Source organism: Bacillus rossius, chromosome 1 (genome assembly GCF_032445375.1).
Source record: "Bacillus rossius redtenbacheri isolate Brsri chromosome 1, Brsri_v3, whole genome shotgun sequence".
Taxonomy (NCBI): Eukaryota; Metazoa; Arthropoda; class Insecta; order Phasmatodea; family Bacillidae; genus Bacillus; species Bacillus rossius.
The window spans coordinates 30,471,331-30,491,715 of record NC_086330.1 but is presented as its reverse complement, the minus strand read 5'-3'; the positions used below and the strand labels follow the sequence as shown (position 1 = coordinate 30,491,715).

At 35.3% G+C, this 20,385-nt stretch overlaps 1 protein-coding gene across 2 annotated transcripts in view; it reads left to right on the top strand.

Annotated features, from left to right (window-relative positions):
- Window positions 1-16,143, top strand: part of LOC134533731 (FAS-associated factor 1) — a 50,046-nt gene extending 33,903 nt beyond the window's left edge. For both annotated transcript variants that reach the window (XM_063371338.1, XM_063371346.1), the window contains 3 exons: window positions 7,821-7,958; window positions 12,588-12,665; window positions 15,616-16,143. In XM_063371338.1, coding sequence (XP_063227408.1) covers window positions 7,821-7,958; window positions 12,588-12,665; window positions 15,616-15,696 — 297 coding nt within the window. In that variant the 3' untranslated portion in view covers window positions 15,697-16,143. The remainder of the gene's footprint in view (window positions 1-7,820; window positions 7,959-12,587; window positions 12,666-15,615) is intronic.
- The last annotated feature ends 4,242 nt before the right edge of the window (window positions 16,144-20,385 follow it).

Genomic DNA, 20,385 nt, shown 5'->3' with positions numbered 1-20,385 from the left:
CTCCCACCTTATTGTCCGACGCGTCCGTTTAGTTTTCCTGCGAAACGTTGCGGCCGTTGCAGCTGATGGAGACGTCATCCTCTTGGTCGCCCCAATCTGACCACCACCATGGATGGACGGCGCCAGCGCAGCCCAATCGGCAGCATCTCGTTCTACTACAATATTCATAGCCCGGGTCACTGAAGAGCCGGTCACCCCTTTGCAAGCTTCCTTGTCGAACGGTTACGTTTCTGCTGCCCGAGGGACCCTCGATTGCTGTCCCCTCTAAGTCTCTTAGCACTTCACTGTGTGCTCGCCGAGACTTCCAGCACGTCGCGTAACGTCTACCGCCTGACCACACGGTCTCTCCTCTGCCACCTTAACAGTCCTCGCCGCTCACCACCGCTAGTGGCGCTGCCATCACCAGTGGCCCTGCCATCACCTTGCGCATGCGCGACTACCAACCACCGTGTAACTTGAGCCCACCTGACGTCACAGCGGCGCGGCCGTTTAAAACGTAATAACCGTTTTAGTATTTACACACACACACGTAGCCTACACTTCACCACTGGCAGTATTTAAATATTACTTTTTCAGATGTTTTGCCCTATTCCTCATTTCTTCTGTTGGCTGGAATTCTGCCATATTGTTCCTAGAAGAGATATGCAACAAAGCATTTAGCATTGGCGATTTGACATGACCTGTGCGCTGTCTTGATAAGGTTGAGCTTACTAAATATCCTTTCCACCCCTGCATTGCTGTGTGGAAGATAAGCATTGCCTTTGCAAGTTTACAAAGCAGTGGAAAACATGTTTTCCCATTAATTTCATACTGTGACACTTTATGCCAGGCCTGCCACCAAATTAGGTTCCTAAATCCTCTTTACAGCTTTTAAAAATCCTGTAAAATTTATAGCCGTAATTGACATAATTTATTTTTCGAGGTAATTTTAAATATACATTGCATTCCAAAACATAATTTTAAAAAAATCAAATGAATGTAAAAAAATTTCAAGATTTGCCACTTACATTACAAAACTAACAGTTGGTATCACAATTAAATGAAAAGTAATTTAAGAATTTCTCTTCAGTATAGGCTTTGGTGCTTTTCTTATTTACAAACAATAAATACATCCATACAACTGAAGTTATTTACAAGTTTAAAAAAACAAATGTATTTCACATCATTAACTAGCTACATTTTCATGTTCTGTGCTCTTTTCCACATCTCGTCAGTGGGCTTGAAGATCTCATTCTGCAATGCAACAGCGCATTTAACATTGGTGATTCCATTGACGATCTGTGAACAGTTTTAAACATCTTGAGATAGCTGAAAACCCTTTCCACAGCAGATTTTCTCCAGTTGCAGCACCACTCAAAGCCATTACTTTGTACATATGAGTTTCAACAATCTCAGATGGAAAACACCTTGCTAACACTACAACCTGCCTAGTGACTGTAACATCAGTTGATTCATCAATCATCAGTGTGAAAAATTGTGTTTTCATTGCATAGGTAACATAAACTGCAGCCGATGTACCCAAAGATTGAATAATTATCTGGCTAGTTTTAGTGCGAGAACAATGAAAGTTTCTTGCGATTTCACTATCTGGAAACATTTGCGGGCCAAGTTTCGTGAAATTATCACTGAGTTTCACAGATAAATTGTTTTCACAAACGAAGTTCGCCCATAACAGATCCACATCAATTATTTTGTTTGGTTTGGTTACAAAACTCGTCAAATAACAACTCTGATCAGCAGCTCGTTGGTTTTTCGCATGAACTTGCATCTTCAAGCCGCCCTTTGTCACGTTCAGTTCCGAGTTGCAAGTCGAACAAACGGCGGAAAATCCCGTTTTGCCACGCCTCAACCATTTCAATTCTTGCTCCCGTTCTTTACGATAACGCTGTTTATAAAGTGACCTGTCCAGCGAAGGCTTGCGTTTTTTCTCCATCACAATCAGCTAAGACCAAAACTACTACCTAAATCACGTAAGAAGTTTGTAAACAAATGCCGCACCTAAAACATTGTAATGGCAAAAAATACCAATATTTACTGACGCCATGACACTTCTTAGCGTTTAACTCAACAAGCAAAAAACATTTCCCCCGAAACCATAGATATTGTACTTCATGAAACGATATGTGAGAGTATATGTTTTTGGTTTGTGGTTAAATGATTGGGAAGTTCCATGGCGCTACACGTAATGTGAGTGTTTGCTTTACTGTTGGATGCTTGTATGGTTTGACAACTTCAAATAGGTAGTTGAATTTATTTATTTATTTTTTATTTATTTATTTATTTATTTTCATATCCTTTGACCCCATTTCTGGGGTATGATACATGTCAAGTACATATAGGAAAAAAAAATAATATATATATATACATATAAAGTTTCACAAAAAAAAAAATATATATACAATTTCACAAAAAACAAAAGCACAAAATATATAATTTCACAAAAAACAAAAACATACAATTTCACATAAAAAAAATATAATAATAATATACAATTACATTTTACTTATTAGTTAACATACATTACAAGTGGGATTGAATTTACCCTATAAAATCTTTGCTATTATTTTTTATTTTTATATAGTCTTCTACATCTTTGAAAGAATAAAAAAACTGTTTTTCAGCTATTTTTTTTAACTCTATTGCAAACAATTTTTTATTATTAATATTTTTAACATGCCGAGGTAGACTATTATATAAGCAGATTCCCACATAATTACAGTTTTTGGCATATTGGCTGGTGGAGTGAGATGGTATTCTGAGGTTGAGTGTAGTTCTTGTTTGATACGGGTGTATGTCACTATTTGTTTTGTGTAGATGTATGTTATCTTTCATTAAAATCATTAGCTGGATAAAATATTGACAGTAAAAAGGTATAATTTTGAGATCTTGAAATAGGTGTCTACAGGATGATGATGGTTTCGAAAAGGAAATTAGTCGAATTGCTTTTTTCTGAAGCTTAAATATTCTGTTTCCTTCTGCTGTGTGTCCCCAAAGTTCCATGCCGTAACTCATAATGGAATGAAAATTTGCAAAATATGCAGATCTTACATAGTCTTTAGACAATAACATTCGAATCACCCTAAGACCATAACAAGCACGGGTTAGTCTTTTAACAGTGTTGTGTATATGCGAGTGCCAGTTTAGGTGGGTGTCTATTTCAAAACCTAAAAATTTTGTTGAATTTTTTTCCTCTATTAGTTGACCGTTATAAGTGTAAGAAGTGTGTGTGGGATTGAACACTGTGTTTCTCTTGAAGTGTAGGAAGTTTGTTTTATTCAGATTTAGTTTTAGTCTGTTTTCTTTAAACCAAGATTCCATGTTATCTAGAGTGTTTACGGCTAACGCATTTAATTCGGTGTTATTCGGGGCTGTTATAACAATATTTGTATCATCAGCAAAGAGTATCATCTTTCCATTTATTTTTTGAGAAGGAAGGTCATTTATGTACAGAAGAAAGAGTAGCGGCCCAAGTATACTTCCTTGTGGAACTCCAGTTTTAATTGTATCCCAATATGATGTTACTTCCATAGTATCTTCTTTTAGGTAAACCCTTTGCTTTCGATTTTTTAAGTATGATGAGAGTAGTTTAATGGCAATACCTCTTATACCATAATTTTCCATTTTTCTTATTAAATTTCCATGATGTACAGAATCAAATGCTTTTGATAAATCACAAAAAATGCCAAATACTTCACTACCTTTATCCAGATACTCTAGGATGTGTTTAAGAAGGTGGTAAGTCGCTGTAGTAGTGGATTTATTTTTTTGGAATCCAAATTGTTCTTCACATAATAAATTATGATTGTTTAAAAACCGTATAATTCTATTTGAAATAATTTTTTCTATTATTTTTGAAAATGAGGGTAATATGCTTATTGGCCTATAATTTTCTATTTTTGTTTTGTCACCTTTTTTATGTAGGGGGATTACTTTAGTTGTTTTCATGTTGTCTGGAAATATTCCAGATGCTATTACTGTATTTATTAAGTAAAGAAAATGTTGTGCTATAGGGTCAAAACATTTTTTCATTATAAAACTTGATATACCATATATGTCCTGTGTATGCTTGTTTTTTATGCTCTTGAGTACTTTTATGAGTTCCATTTTTGTAACCGGTGCTAAAAATAGTGAACTGGAGGTATGAGGAAGTTCGCACGTTTGCAAAGTAGAAGTTTTATTTAGCTTTGTATCTAATGGTGTCTCATTATTACAGATGTTTATGAAGTAATTATTTATGAAATTCGCAGCTTGGTAGTCATGTACATTTTTTCCTTCTATGTTTAAAGAGATTTTGTCTGTTCGTTGTTTTATTATTTTCCCATTTGCATTTCCGATAATTTTCCACATTGTTTTACATTTATTGTTACTAGTTTCTATTTTATGATTGTTGTAGTTTTGTTTGGCACATTTCAATACTTTTTTGTATATAATTTTGTAATTTTTATAAAAAATTTCAAAATCTTTAGTAGTGTTCCCTTTTTTATAAATTCGGTGTAGTTCTTTAATTTTTGCACAAGATATTTTAATACCTTTAGTTATCCAATTTTTATCTTTTTTTAAATTATACGGGTTTTTTAGTGTTTTATGGTTCAAAGGGAAAGCTGCTTCAAAGTTTCTACAATAGATGTTTAAGAAAGAATTAAATATTTTATTTGTGTCATTTGTGAGATATATATCTTCCCAATTTTCCTTCAATAAGAGACTGTTCATTTGAGAAATATTTTCATCACTAAAGAGTCTATAGCTAATGTTTGTTTTACGAATTTCCATTTTAAAATGTAATGTGATAGTTTGTGCCATATGGTCAGACAATCCTAGATTTATATTTTTGGCATCATACATCTCTAGATTTGTCAGCATGTAGTCAATTTGTGATACAGTATTTTCTGTTATTCTAGTTGGGCCATTTATACAATTTTGTATATTAAATGTTTCCATCATATCAATGAACTCATGTTTAATTTTAGAGTTAGTTAAATAGTCAACATTTAAGTCCCCACACAGCAAAACTTTGTCATTAGAGGTTTTAAGTGTCAATGTCAAAATTAGTTCGAGCTGCTGTAAGAAGAGTTTTATTTGACCATTTGGTGGCCTATATATTGATACAATTGTAATATGGTATAAATTTGTATTTATTTTTACTGCACTGCATTCAATTTCATTTTCAACACTTAAATTCTTTATGTTTGTGCACTCCTGAAAGTTACTGCTTTTTGAACTATCAACTAGAATACAACTTCCTCCATAACCATTTTTTCTACAAAAAATTGAGACTGTTTGGTAGCCATCTATAATATTTAATGACTGCTCTTGATCATTTAACCAATGTTCTGTAAGGCAAATTACACTGTAGTGATTTAAGTCAGTATGTAGAACAGTTTCCAAGTCCAATGTTTTATTTCTTACTGACTGGATGTTTACGTGTAATATATTATACAAATTACTGTTTGAGGTAAGTTTTGAATTTTTTGAGTTATTTACACGAACGAAATTCAAATATGAAAATATCGGCGAAGTGTCGTAAATATCCGTGAATGTCGCCGTTTATCCGTTAGTCCGTTTTAAGCTTCAAATATCTGTGAAAACGGATAAAATCCGTAAAAACGGCAGGCCTGATCTATAGTATTGATGTTCGGCACGAAAATAACAAAACTGGTACGTCTTTGTACTTGTATCTTCATATTTTATTCATTCAAAATGTCTGTCTTCTTTATTTTTGTTTATGAATAAACCTTTATGAAGTTTGAGTTCAGTCATTTCCATTTTTTTTAAAGGCAAGTGTGATATTTGAAAATGTTAGTTTTTGAAGTTGGAGAAAAATTAATCAGTAAAAGGCAGAATAAAATTGAAAAATAATACTTGAGTCAACCTTTCTCCCTGTTGTATCAACACTTGTTATTTTGTAGATTTTATAGTTTAAGGGCAATTTTAAAAATTAAAAAAAAATGTATTAGGGTATTTATATAAGGAAAACTACTTATTCTTGGACATCTGCGAGCAAAGTTTATTTTTGTAGAGTCGTGATTTCCCAAAGTTCTTTCAAAACTTTCTTAAATTTCTTTCAAAACAATTTTTTTATAAAATGAGCTGGGGGCAGTTGTATAAATCGAAAATTAAGAGTCAATTTTATAGCAAGTTTAATAATCTTTATTTTTTTATATGGCTCTAAATTTTCTAGTACAAGTAGTATACAAGATAAAATTAAGAAAAACTGAAAAAAGGGACATGTTTCATTTCTCTGCCATTAGAGCACACCTCAGATTCATCAGGACTTTTGTATAATTCATCACTAGTAACCTCTAAGTACGTGTGCCAAGTTTCAAAACTGTTGGAACTATTTTGAGATGAGGGCCGTTTATGGCCTTTTTTGACTGTACTAGTGTCAGCGATGATTTGAGGCCATCTGCGAGTGCAGAAACTAGGGAGTACATCACAGTTTAAGTGGAACTTCCGCAATGGTCGTTTGTCTTTCATCACCCATTGTAGGTTCCAGAGTGGACTCTAAGCATCTCATACCTAGCAGCAGTGACTGGTAAAGATGTCACCATTCTACTTAGCTCTAACTTCTCATTGAGACTCCTGATGTTGCGCTATTATCATTATTGCGTTTTCTACCTCAAGTTCATCATTCCCAGCATATATCTGTGTGTTACCAGTTAAGATAGATTGAACTGTCATACTGAATAGCCTAAGTGCTTTTCATTTATGTATACTGTGAAATATTTAAAACATTTTTGAAAACTTTGTGATAAATATTTCAATTCAATTAACATTTTCAACCCAATACATTTGCAGTTTTTGTCTTATCCAAAGAGAAATACAACATGACATCCTAGGTTGAGCCTTAAATAAATTAATTGCAATAATTTTTTTAAATTAACAAGTAAAGTTTTGAATTTGATAATTACACTTCAAAATGTTTTGTTTTGTACTTAATTTTCTTAGTAAATAAATAATATGCCTACTTTATTGTTTTATGTAGTCTTTTGGTAATTCACTATTTTAGTTACGTGTAATAGAGTATGTGTAATTTAATGTAGTTTGTTCATTTAGTGTTTTATCCATTCAAATTCTGACCACACAACGCATTTACACTTCGAACTCATTACATCTTAAGGTCTCATGATTTTCATTTGCATTTCAGTGCCTAAAATATAATTTGCAAAGATTCAACGTTTGCCATCCCACACATTCTATTTAAACATGCACCTACAGAAAGTGGGCATCCCAACATGGAATATAAGAAAGTGTGTTTTCTGTACTATCTTGTTAGTTTTAGTAGAGCATAAGAAAGCAAAGTTGTGCTTACTCTACCAACTTAAGACATGTCGAAACTATGGGTCTCAATAACCGTAACGTGCAATTGGCAATTAAGCATTTAAGTGTCGGGCACAAAATTTCTACTCTGTAGCTTGTGTACATTATCTACATCCATTCTTTGAGTTTTCATCCATGTGTGTACATCTGTATTCTCAAATAGGTGGGAACTACAGGTTCGTATGTTTGTATGTTTTTTTTTTTTTGCGTTTGTTTACAATTACGTCAGTCTGTGAGTACATACAAGTACATACGTACTAGCCTAATTCTTTAATGCTGTATAGTGTTTGGTGTGATGGTATGGTAAAGAGTTAACTTTTACATTTGTGCGAGGATTATTCTGTATTCTGTTGTTCATAAAAAAAATCTAATGACGTGGTCACTTTTTGTGTGCACACAAATTTTTTGTATGACTTTTAATTTAATTTGATATGCTTCTGCTAGTAATTATGTAAGAAAACATATTTGTTTGATGTAACATTTGTGTGTTGTGTTGGTTCCAGGCTAACAGGCTGAAAGTTATGTCAAGACTACCTGATGAGCCACCAGAGGGTGCAGAAGATAGTGTTACAAAAATTAGGTTCCGCCTACCCAAAGGAGAGAACGTTGTCAGGCGATTTTATGTTTCCCAACAGCTGAAGGTAAATTTAAAAATAACTTTGTACAGTTAACTCTTGATTCTATGACCCTAAATGGTTGCCAGGGAAAGGGTCGTTATTTTGTAGGGATAATTATTGGAATTTGGACAGAATTTGACTCTTTCCCAACAATTACTCATTCCGTAACATGCTAAACTTCAAAGGCTTGTACTTTGTTGTAGCACTGTACAGCAGCTGCAAATAAAATAAAAGCTACAAGATGTACCGTTTTTAATTGCATAATGTCCACCATCGCATAATGTCCGCACATTTCTTTTTAAATACTTGAAATGGAATTTTTTTAAATCCGCATAAAGTCTGCACCAGACAAAGCAACCTTGGCCACCCCTGAAAGGCACAGTAACGGGATGGAAATATACCGACGCTGTCAACAATGCTTTGACCTTGAGTTGTTCATTTCTCCGAAGCGGTCGCTGAGAGGGTTTGTAGCATGGTGAAACCGTCCGGACTCAGAAACTCGCACTCTACTGCGCAGCTCCCTGCGACGTCACGAGTTGCAAGGGGATGGGCTATATATAGCACAAGCCAGTACACGTCAACTCACACTACGTCACAAAGTAGGGGAGGTAGCGGAGAAGTGGTGGGGGTACATGCGCACAGTTTTTTTATACACACAGTGGGCAATGGACAGGGAGAGAGGCTTGCCGGCACCGGCTAATGCAGACATTAGACATCTGCCTCGTGCCATCAGTGGCCATCTCAATGAAAAATTAAAAAAATATCTTTTCACGCAAAGAGTTTATTTTGTGTAGGCTGGCTGCGGCTTCTGAACGTAAGAGCGCACATGCGAGTGAGAGAAGAAAAAAAAAAAGAGTGGCGTCTTCCACTAATCGCCGGCACCCAATTATCTTGACACCTGTAACATTTCTCACGTCCGCTGCGGAGGGTCGCCAGTCACCAGCGCTCTGCTAGTAAACTGATTATGAGAGAACAATTTTTTTACTCTACACGAAACGTAAAATTTTGAGGAAAAATTTTTTTTCGGACTTCACCTCATAATGTCCGCACCCCATTTTTTTTGTAAAAAATGTAGCCAAATTACTGCGGACATTATGCGAGTAAATACGGTACTCTCTCACATACTGCATTTATACTCCATAAATTGCTCCCCAGTCTTTTTCCAATGAGATGGGGTAGTCAAATTTCGTTAATGACGAAATCGCGAAATTTTAAAAAACTCACTTGCACGTGTTGTGTAATACAAATAACCTTACTTGGTAGTGATAAGACGTTAAATTACTGCATTTCGTTTTAACGAAATTTGCTGTGATGCGCGAAATCCGTGGTTTTTCACGAAATATGACGAAATCACGATATTTGCGCGAAATTAACCTTTTTTATCGCGAAAAATCACGTTGAATCATTCTGGAACTTGCACACAACTTTTATTATTCCAAGAGGTTATTATGTGAGACACCATCTTTGCTTTTGTTTTTCTCTAGCACCTATAGAGTAGAGAGTGGCAATAAACATCATCACTTTAGCTACTGGTGGACAAATCACAGATGGTGTTGGTAGTTACGAGTGTCGAAATGTTCTATGACTTTATATTCACGAGTGCGTGTGTTTCGAGTTTAAGTTCTTTATTTTCGAGTGGATGCAATATGTATATCTTCCGCATTCTATGATCGTTTTCCGTTAAAGTTTTTGTGGCATGTAGATCATATTACCGTGGTCAACTGTGGATAAATGTATAAAATGCCGAAAGTTGTGTTTTCGAAAGAGCTAAAGAATTTGACGACGAAGGATTTTACGGGTTCAGTAAAGAAAAAGGCATCATGATGTGCAAGTTCTGTGATGGCAAGTCGACTGGAAAAGAAAAGACACGTGTGAAACACGAAAATAATGCTAGCAATGTGTTTTGGTGGGGACTAGTTTGCAGAAAATAATAAAATATATAATAGCTTATTTTCAGAGATAGTCGAAATGGACTTGAGCCACTAACGTTTCTGATCAGTTTCCGATTTTTTTGACGTGACGTCTAATAAATCGATGAACACCGGCTGCACGCACGAAAAAGTGTCCCATTATGCACATTGTCCCGTTACGCTCATTGTACGCTTGCGCCGCATTTATCTCTCTTCCACTCGATTGGAACAACCACCGATTTGACTTTTTCCAGGCACATTAAACTTGAAACACTCCCATTCCTTTCCTACTTTTCCTATCATCGTCATATCCTTAACAGAATAACACAGATTGGAAGAAGTTAAATAGCAAACATGTATAAAAGTTATAATTAAAATAATCTCTTCGTTAAAGTAATAAACATATTTGAATTAATGAGTACAAATAAAAGTAAAGTAAATTATCAATTAAATTGTAGATTTCATTTCACTCCTTCTTTGTATCCATACAAAATAGTGATAATTCAATAAAAATTATTCAATTTTATTCATAAAAGGATGCAATCATTTCATCAATGTTTTGTTATGACGTTGTCACATTAAACTATCGTCCGTAAACCGACCTTACAGACCACCAATTTTTTTGTATGTAATCTTGAGAATTTTAATTACAAATGCAGCTTGCTAAATTTAGATGTACATGTACTTTAAAACATTGTTTTCGATAAATTTTGACCAAATAAAACAATACGTAATTACATAAAAAATATATATGTGTATAAAATTATAATGACAAAATATTTATTTTTTCTAACTAAATTTTTTTTCCACCGAAATTTTGCACTGAAATAACTCTTTTTATTCACCGAAATGGGCCTTTTTTATTTACCATTTTTCATTGGCCCTACCAATGAGTAAACGTGACCTGAATTACTAGTCTCAATCTAATATTCAAAAGAAACTGAATGCCTTCACCTGCACCATGGGCAAGGATTGGTAAAATTCAAGACTTCAATTAACTACAGACCCCACAGTCCAGTGTATACCCACACCATTGTTGACAGAGAAACAGTAGAAAATAGAGAGTACGGACCATGTGTCTGGTTGGAAGGGATGAGCTGTTCAAAAAGAAAAAAAAAGTTATTTTTTTTTTAGATTCATTGAATTTTATGTTATATTTTTTTGTGGTATTTAATGGTTCGTAAAAATTCCTTTTTCCAACATACTTATTGTAATGTGACATGGCAGCGGCCTAACTGTCCTTACGCTAAGCGGGGGATCGCGTCGGTACATGTACTGAGATTAATTTGTGGGCGCCACCGTGCAAGAGGCACGGACCCGGGAGAGAGACTTTTTCAGGGCCGTGACGTCGCCCATGTGAGGCGTGATTTTAACCCCCCTAAAGCCAATCCTAGTACTCGCCACTGGTCCGCTCTCAGCGTCGGGTACGCTCTTCACCTATGCAGTGGGCTCTTACGGCGTCCCACATGTCGTCACACTCAGGATGTTGAAATCAACAAATACAAATAAAATTGTATGCCCTGGTTTATTAGTTGCTACTTCGCCTACACCTTTGATTATATCACACAACGCTTGCAGCACGAATCTGTTCACGTGGTGCGACCTGACCACGTGGTCACACTCTACAATTAGGTAATTAGCATAAAAAGGACCGTAGTGGTCACTCATACAATTATTTAAACGGTCCCCCCGATCGAGAGAAGCCCCGAGGAATTACGAACGAAAGATTTAAGATGATTAAGATTTAACAATATTACTTAGCAGTGCAGGCAAGCGGTGAGGTCCCCGGAGTGCTGATGCGTCTGCTCTCGGTCGGTGCTAGCAAAGGACTGGGGTGAGCTCAGGGCTCTGCTAGCCTAACATGGCGTCTTTGCGCCAAACCAATTACAGTTATACCTATTTATGATTACGTGCCACAGGAAGCTACAGGTAAAACATGAATTACTCTTAATAATTAGATTACACCTAATGCATGATAACTATTAACTAAAATTACAACAATTTATTATTAATGATAACCAGTCCGGCTTCGACAGACTTCGGTTTGCCTCGTGCATGTTCGGTACGTCTTTTCATTGTTTATGCCTTAACTAAATATTAATTACTTAAAGTACCTAAAACACTCCCAGCCGATCTGCCATCACACGCCACTTGGGGAAAAATAACCAAAAAAGAATTACAATGTTTATCTCTAGTTAAAGGGGTGTGGTGCACTGCTGCTACAGCGCGCTATTCAAACACAACCACCCGACTACGTACTCAAGACGGAGCGACTGCCAGTACGGGAAGTGGGACGGGGGGTGAGGGGAAAGGTGGCGGAGGCTGTCCAGGCTTCTGGGGCGCAGGCCCGGTTGACGTTAAATGTGACATAATATTAAAAAAAAATCAGAATACAAATGATTTTCTCATTCTTAATATTCAAATCCAATATCTGTATTTGATAATAATTTGGAATTTTTATTCTAATCATATTAGAACTAAAAAAAAATATTCGCATATGCCAACTGAAAACTAAACAACCGTGTTAAATAAGATTTTATTGCATTCTCTTAAAATATTCTTCAAAGTTCTTGAATCTTTCCAAAGCCAAAGTGAATAAGTATTTGATTTTCCATAGGTACTCAATAGCTTCACACACCCCTAGTGAATTTTTAACCCTGTTGTAGTTGTGTAGTGTAATGTGATAATCTGTAGTATCTAGTATGTGAGAATTTTGTTCTCATTACTAAGCTTTTTTTTCCAGGTAGTTTTGGATTTCTTGTTGGTGAAGGGGTACCCACCAGAAGAGTTTAAAGTAATATCTAGCTGGCCTAGACGAGATGTAAGTATAAAACTCTTTTGTATATTTTAGCTGTACTCATTCAGTGATATTAATGCCGGAGTGTTTGTATGTATGGGTTACTTTTGTACTGAAATTGTCAGCCTTATATACCGTATTTACCCATGTACCACCCGCACATTTTTTCTGAAAAACAACATTCAAAAGTCGGGGTGCGGGTCATACACGAAATTTGAGGTTTTGGACAACAATGAAGACTGAAAAAATTGGATTTATAGTACATTACCGAATGTTGGACGCATTTATTACAATGAAAATACAGCGAAACCCCTTATTTACGTTACCGTTATTTACTTTTTCCCGATATTTGCACCATTTTATTTCGGTCCCGTTTTAACCTCATATGATGCAATGCAATAAATTGCCGTTGTTTACAACGCGCGTATAAACTGCTTCCCGCAATTTACGCGGTTTATTCTGAGATTAACGCTTTCTAATTTAAATAATCGTAATACGACGTATTCTGATGTGTTTTCAAGACGTTTTTAAAAGTATTAAACTTTATCCGTAACGTGTCGGGAGTCGCTGTAATCCACCTATAAAACGTAAACAGCACCAGTTGGCATCATTCGGTATAGAGCGCGCGCACGTAGTCGAAGATCGATAGCCGCAAACTTCTTGCTACGCGCGCGCTCTGTTTACAACCGAGTTAACTATAACTGGCAACCCGCGCCATATTATGCGTATCAATACAACTCACGTTTTTGCTACGGGTTTTTTAACGTTGAATAAAATGGTTTTATGGCATCACTCATTATTTTTAATTATTTGGCACTACGAGCTTTATTTTTATTTGCAGGATGTTGCAACGGACTGAACAGTTGACGATTGTGGTTATTGCATACAAACATTTTAAAATTTATTTCACCAAATTTACGTCTGTTGTTTAGCAAAATTGATCTACTATTTTGACAATGAATATTACTGGGTTTTTTTTCTTAATATTTCATGCATTTGTGTTAGTAAAATTCTGTGCTGCAGTTATAAAGAGTTTTCTTTGTTGTTACAATGACAGACTCTTTTTCCCTATTTATGCAGGCACATGTAAATAGACATTACAGTGAAAAAATTTTTTTTCCAGAGAGTATGTTGAAAATTTGGGGTGCGGGTCATACATGGGGGCGGGTGGTACATGGGTAAATACGGTAATAAGCAATCCATGTATACTATAAATAGACTAATATGCATAATAACAGCCAATTAAATCCAAAACAGTTACACAAAACAGACACGTTGCTATAGATGTTTGCAACTACAAATTTTCTTTTTTTTTCGGCTGCCGATGCCAAATGCTTAGCCGACTTTAGGTGTTTGTCAATGGATCTTTTCTTTCCCATGAAACTTTACAGTTGCAAAATTTGCACATCACTGTGCTATTGTCAGTACAATAAAACCCATGTTTCTGATACTGATACGCTCGGTCTCGAGCACTCAAAGTATATTCGGCATTTTCAAACTCTAGACAGAAATATGTTGCAACATACTACATACAGGCTGTTACGAAAACAATCAACTAAACTTGGCGCGCGAATAAATATCAGCAGTGAAATGCCACTACGTTGGAAACGCTGTCGCGACTTGTGACGTCAACAACAGATGCTGGCTGCATGATAGTCACGCATGCCCGCACACTCCCAGTCTCGCCGCGCAGACTAATTTCGTACCTGCAAAATCATTATTTGCTTATTCTCTTGTTATTTACGAAGTTACACAAAATAAACAACTACTGTAAGATAAATTCGTTAGCCGCTAACATATGTGTTTAGCTTTACACAAAACAAAACTTCTCACAGTCTGGGAAATGTATGGTCTTCGTTTAAGGAAGCATTCGCTTACTTGAGAAGTTAGTAGAAGCTATGTTGGCTAACCTGGACAAACCAGGTTTGTTTTGTTTACATTTTACCGTAGATGACGCAACTTGGATAAATACAAGATATTAAGTTATTCTTTTGCTTTTATATAATATTTTATACATTTTTCGCAAAATACAATCAACGCGTTCTCATATCCGGCCAAGTGTGCACGGTAGTTTAGAATTTGGCATCATATTATTTTTATTTTTCATAGAGTGCAAAAGTTTGAGTTTGCTTGCATTTAATAAATACGGTATTGTCATAATAGAGTGGAGGAACACGGGGTTGCCACTTGAACAAACCCCTGCGCACAAATGAGAAGAAACTTAGTGCGAACTATACCCGAGATCAATTTTGAGCATCAAAACCATACACGAACACGGCTTATTTAAAAATAAGGTAATTATGCTGAAACACAAGACTTGGCTTAAAAGGACACTTTAACCTTGCGTGAGTATTAGTGATCTGCAAATACATAATGGTACTTTTCGGGGATATATTCGCAGTGTAATATAGAAATGTTGTGGTTTTCGCGAATGTACTTACTTTTCGCATTTTCATGCGAAATTCGCGATCGCGAAAAATTCCAGGCCCTAGTTATAATGGTGTTTTGACATGCTTTGCGGTGTTATTTCGGATTATCGCAATTCACCATATAATCTTGTCTCTGTTTATTATATGGTTCACATTTTGGCCTGAGTGTTGCCTGCACGTAGCATATTTACACATTCAACAGGCTAGTGTTTTTTTGGCTTATGTTTGCTGTGTATGTATGCTTGAGGAAAAGGGTGTCTGGGAAGGTAGCAGCAGTTCATGACCTGGATTGAAACTGATCTAGTTTTACATCTGTGACCTGGGTAGCAGGTTACAGAATGAGCCAAACCACAGAATGCCAGATTTAAGACCTTTCACTGTAGTGTTGAAATTATCTTTCTTAAGCTTTACTGCAATTAATCTAAGTTTCAAATCAAGAGGTTCAGATTGTGTCTTTTAACTTAGTTCCCAAGCAATTGTGTTACATTGATTTGTTTTAGTTTCCTTTCAGCACTGTTTTATCAGGAAGTATTTTTTATTTGCAGCTTACAACACTCAACCCAAAAGCAACCTTGCTGGAGCTCAAGTTATGCCCACAGGAGACGCTGATACTGGAGGAACGATAAAGCAAAGCTGTGCTCCGAGTTGAGACTGGTGAACCCTTGTAACAAAGACAGCTCATTGTACATAAGACCAGGCTGTGTAAAATTTACTACTTATTGATAAGTGAGGTTGCGCAAGTATGTTTGCATGTGTGCGTGTTATGTAAAGTTTTGGGGACTGCCCAATTTTATATAAATTATAATGTGATCTTTTTGCTATGTTTATAGCTGTTAATGTGTACATAAAACTGAGTGTAATAAAACCACCCACTAGCAAACAAAAAAGATCCTCCAAAACACTTGCTGGAAAAAAAACTTTCAATTTAGTTGCCAAACTAATTAATATTAATACTGCCTGTTAATTTGACTCATTTTCTGTGAGTGTCATGTATTTAAATTGTTTCCTCACAGGTCATATTGGATGTCTCGTTTGGTTTTGACACATCTCACAATAAATCTTCTCCACACATATACATTGTTATCTGCTTTATTTCATTCATGTGTATAACTATAGTTTTGAAAAGGTTTTCGTATAGCCAATCCTGATTTTTATTCTTCAGGTTTCCCTAAATCATTAAGCCATGTTGTATTTTGTTCACTGGGAAAAATAAAAATTATAATTGTTTCTTTGCACACATGTCTTAATAGACTCTGCAATCTTCGGGATCACAAAAAAATATTATAGAATTAGAATTGCAACACAACTCAAAACTTAAAGCTGTCTACTCTTGGCAAAACATTTTAATGTTGCTCTGACAACACTGTAAATAATTATATGCCTGAATAAAAATGGAAGAATATTATTTTACTGAATGTAGAACTACAGCTTATTGTTATTGATTACTGTCATACATCTATATTTTAATAACAGTATACAAACTGCATCTTACTTCCTGCGTCTTTGAAATCTATAGTACAGTAACTGACAAGTTACGTTGCGACAGTTTGGCTAAATCCCTCTGTATAGTGTATTCGAGTATTACAGATTTACATATTACTAACTTTGATGTTCATTTATGGAATTTTGGGGTGTTGCATACTGTAAAATCCTATCATACTACCCATTGTACAGTTCCCACAGTTAGGGTTGTTACAGAGGGAGTTGTAATAAACATTTTAGACTGATAGAACCCCCCTCCCTCCATCCCGGGCTGCTGTACCTCAAAAAAATACATTTTTCATACTTAGTGTGTATCCAGTCCTCTGTGACAATAAATTGATTTTAATAGCAAACTTCTCGGGCTTTGTGCGCACCCGTTACAAGGCCCATTTTGGGTTATATAGGGGGTGGTGGTGTCCCGAGGGGAAAAAATTAACATGTTAAATACTGCCAAAAAGAAAGATACCCAGGAGAAGCTTATTGTACAACCTGTTGTCACCAAAGCATGGGTGCAATGTTTGGGGCAACTGTATATTTTTAAGAGCATCAATTCCATTTCATAAGTATAATGAGAAGAATTTTCATTAAATTGTCATTTTAGTAAATGTGGGCTGTGACATAACTTGTTATCGCTTGTGTGAGCGGGTGGGCAACACATGTAATGTTACAAAGACTGGATAAGGGGAGTGCAGGGGAGGACGAGCGGCAGTCAGCTGACAGTGTGCTGTGCTTGGGTTAAAAGGGGTGTAGGTTTTTACATCATGTGTGAAGCAACCTATAGGAAAAGGTAAATGCTTGAGCTGTCACGATAAGTATTGTCAGTGGCAGCTAATAAGAAGGGTGAAGGAATGAGTGTGAAACCAGATTCGCTGTGAATGTCTACACAAAAAATTTGTTATTGCATTTCAGGAAAACAGAGTCCTTATGTTTATAACCAGATTTTTTCTACTTGATCTATATAAGTTCCTAAGCCACATTTTGAACAAAACTAACCACACTGGCCGACCAGCATGGATAAGCGAAAATCACGGATAATCCAATTCCAATGTATTTAGGTTATACAATACAGCAAAGTTTCATAATTTATACAAAACAAATGTACAAGTATTACTAATTATTAATTTTTAAAAATTTGTATGAATGAAATTATCAAGATACAGTTATAGATACAATTATAAAGATACAGTTTCAATGAAAAAATATGAATTACATTTACAATTTGATATGCATAGGTACATGCAATTTAATGAATAATTTGCTTTGAATCAACAATTCTACTTTTAATACGTAGCTTTTAGTTTTACTCCTTTCTTGTCCCTTCCATAATGAATTACACTTCGCGGGCTTGGTTCCTTCCCCCTTAAGAAAAAAAATAGTTTAATTTTTAATTGAGAACCTGGTTAATCAAGTCACGGATTATCGAGTTTCTACTGTACTTGGTCCACCTTAATTTTGTAGAAACTATTCTCTGCTATTGATTTTTTTAAGCTAATGAGCTTGATTATAATGACCAGCTTTGATAAATGCGGTGAGCTAAGATTACATAGTTGGTTTTATTAATTTTATATTGCAATGTTTTTGATGCTGCATTATAAATCCGAATGCACCTAGCAAGTTGTGGGGACAGTGACAAGATTTACTTTTTTATTCCAAGTTTCCTTTACATTTAAGAAATTCTTACATTGGAAGTAATCTTACAATCACTAGTAGTATTTTGTTACAGTTTGTTAGTGGTGAGCATTTCATCCAAAATTTAATGGCACATATATTTGATGTAATTTTATGGCTGGATGAGTATGGTAGTTAACATTTTAAAATTAATATTGTTTAAATAATTAGTACTCCTTACATATGGATATAATTGACATAACATAGAATATTCTTTAGTTTAACTAGAAAAGTTACTTTCATTAGGAAGAATTTTTATTGAAAATAATGGTACCTACATATTTCTTAAAATCAACACAACTATTGAATTGTCACTTATAACTTAAAATAATACTACACTGCGTGTGTTCATCTGCAATTATTTTGTTAACAGACCACAAACTAGTGATGGGTCTTTCCCTAGTAATGGGTCTGGTCCGGGTTCTTGGCAAATTAACTGATACTGAGAACCGTAGATATGTCAGTACCAGTACCATGAAAACCATAATAGCTAAACTTTCCCCAGTGAAAATACAATAGACTACCGGTAAAATGCCGCAGTATATCGCCGGTGACCAATATGCACACGTCATTATTTCTTCACTTTAAACTCCATATGACAAGAGAATGGTTGGTAAATCTTTGAAAACTGTAGGTGACACCAAAAAAGGGCAGTCTCCCCTTCCCTTCTTTCACCGCCTCACTTTAGCCGCTAGTCCGCACAGATGTAAAGGTAATGCCGGTGGCAGAAAGTGTTAGAATGTTAACAGATTTCTCAATGCCAAGATCCCGAATCTTATTTGTCGCTCTTTTCACTAGCAGACAAGGATTATCATTTCAACTAAAAGTAAACCTGTAGAAAAATAACGGGAAGCCTTCATCTCAGAGACGAGAGAGCCACACCCGAAGTTCATGCTCACTTTTTTTTTTCCGTTCTATCATTGTATAAACCGGTGTGGCATTAAATTTTGCGGTCGATTAGGATAGGTTAGCTACATTATAAATACTTTAAAACATTGTGGATGATTGGTTATATTTTTATATTAGGTAAGTATAGCTACATTAAAAATACTGTAAAATCATTTTATGGTTGCTTAGCAAATAACTTTTTAATATGTAGCTATCCAGGGCTAGGAAACCGTTTACATGATTTCAAGTATCTTTAATGTAGCTATCCTAACCAAATCAACCGTCCACAATGTTTTAAAGTATTTATAATGTAGCTAAACTAACCATTTACAATGAACCAAAAATAACCCCCGAAGATGCATGATCGGGCATTTGGCTCTCTCGTCTGTGAAAAGAAGGCTTCCCAAAAATAATACAGGTTCTATATACTTTTAAAAATTATAAAAATATTAACTACCATGATTTAAAATTGTCTAATACTAATTAACTGTAGGTATGACCTAAAAATGCAGCTTATAAAGAGCGACACGGAAATATTGTGACTCGTGAATATGCTAAAAATCACCAAATTTATTTATTTATTTATTTAAATTTGTTACTAATGCTATTAATTTTAATTATTAATATTAATGTTAATAATACTATTAAATAACGTGTATCAAAATTAATTCCTGACACTGGTGTACTGCAGAAGCTGCTTCAAGCAGGAAGAAAGAAGGCCAGTGCTGATTCAGCATTCAAAACAAAAACTTCCTTGGTTCTGTCCACTTTCCCTCGCTCTAAAAGCCTACAAGGACACAAGACCAAGTACTTTATATCACCATCTCTCATTCTTCCTATGCTGACTGGCTGAGTTTTTTCATCACTCCTACCCCCCCCCCCCCTCCCCTTTTTTTACCAGCCACAGATTTTCTAGCCAAACGACCCATTGACAATAATAATTCTAGTATTCTGGAGGATGGGTTTTCCAAGACAAAGGATCCATTCATTATTCCATGGGTGATATTATCTAATCACTACGGATAAGATTATATGGTGAATTGCGATAAAGCCAAAATATCACCAAAAAACACGCCAATACACCATATAACAAACACCAAAATGCAAGTTAACACACCTTAAACCACTGAAATGCAACAAAAAAACATCAAATTTATTAGCATATTTAATCAAAACTTAACTCAAATTATAAAAATGTTATCTTTTCATGTATTAAATTCAATGAATGTAAATTATTTATATCATGGAGTAAGTACCACAATGTATGTCCTAAATAG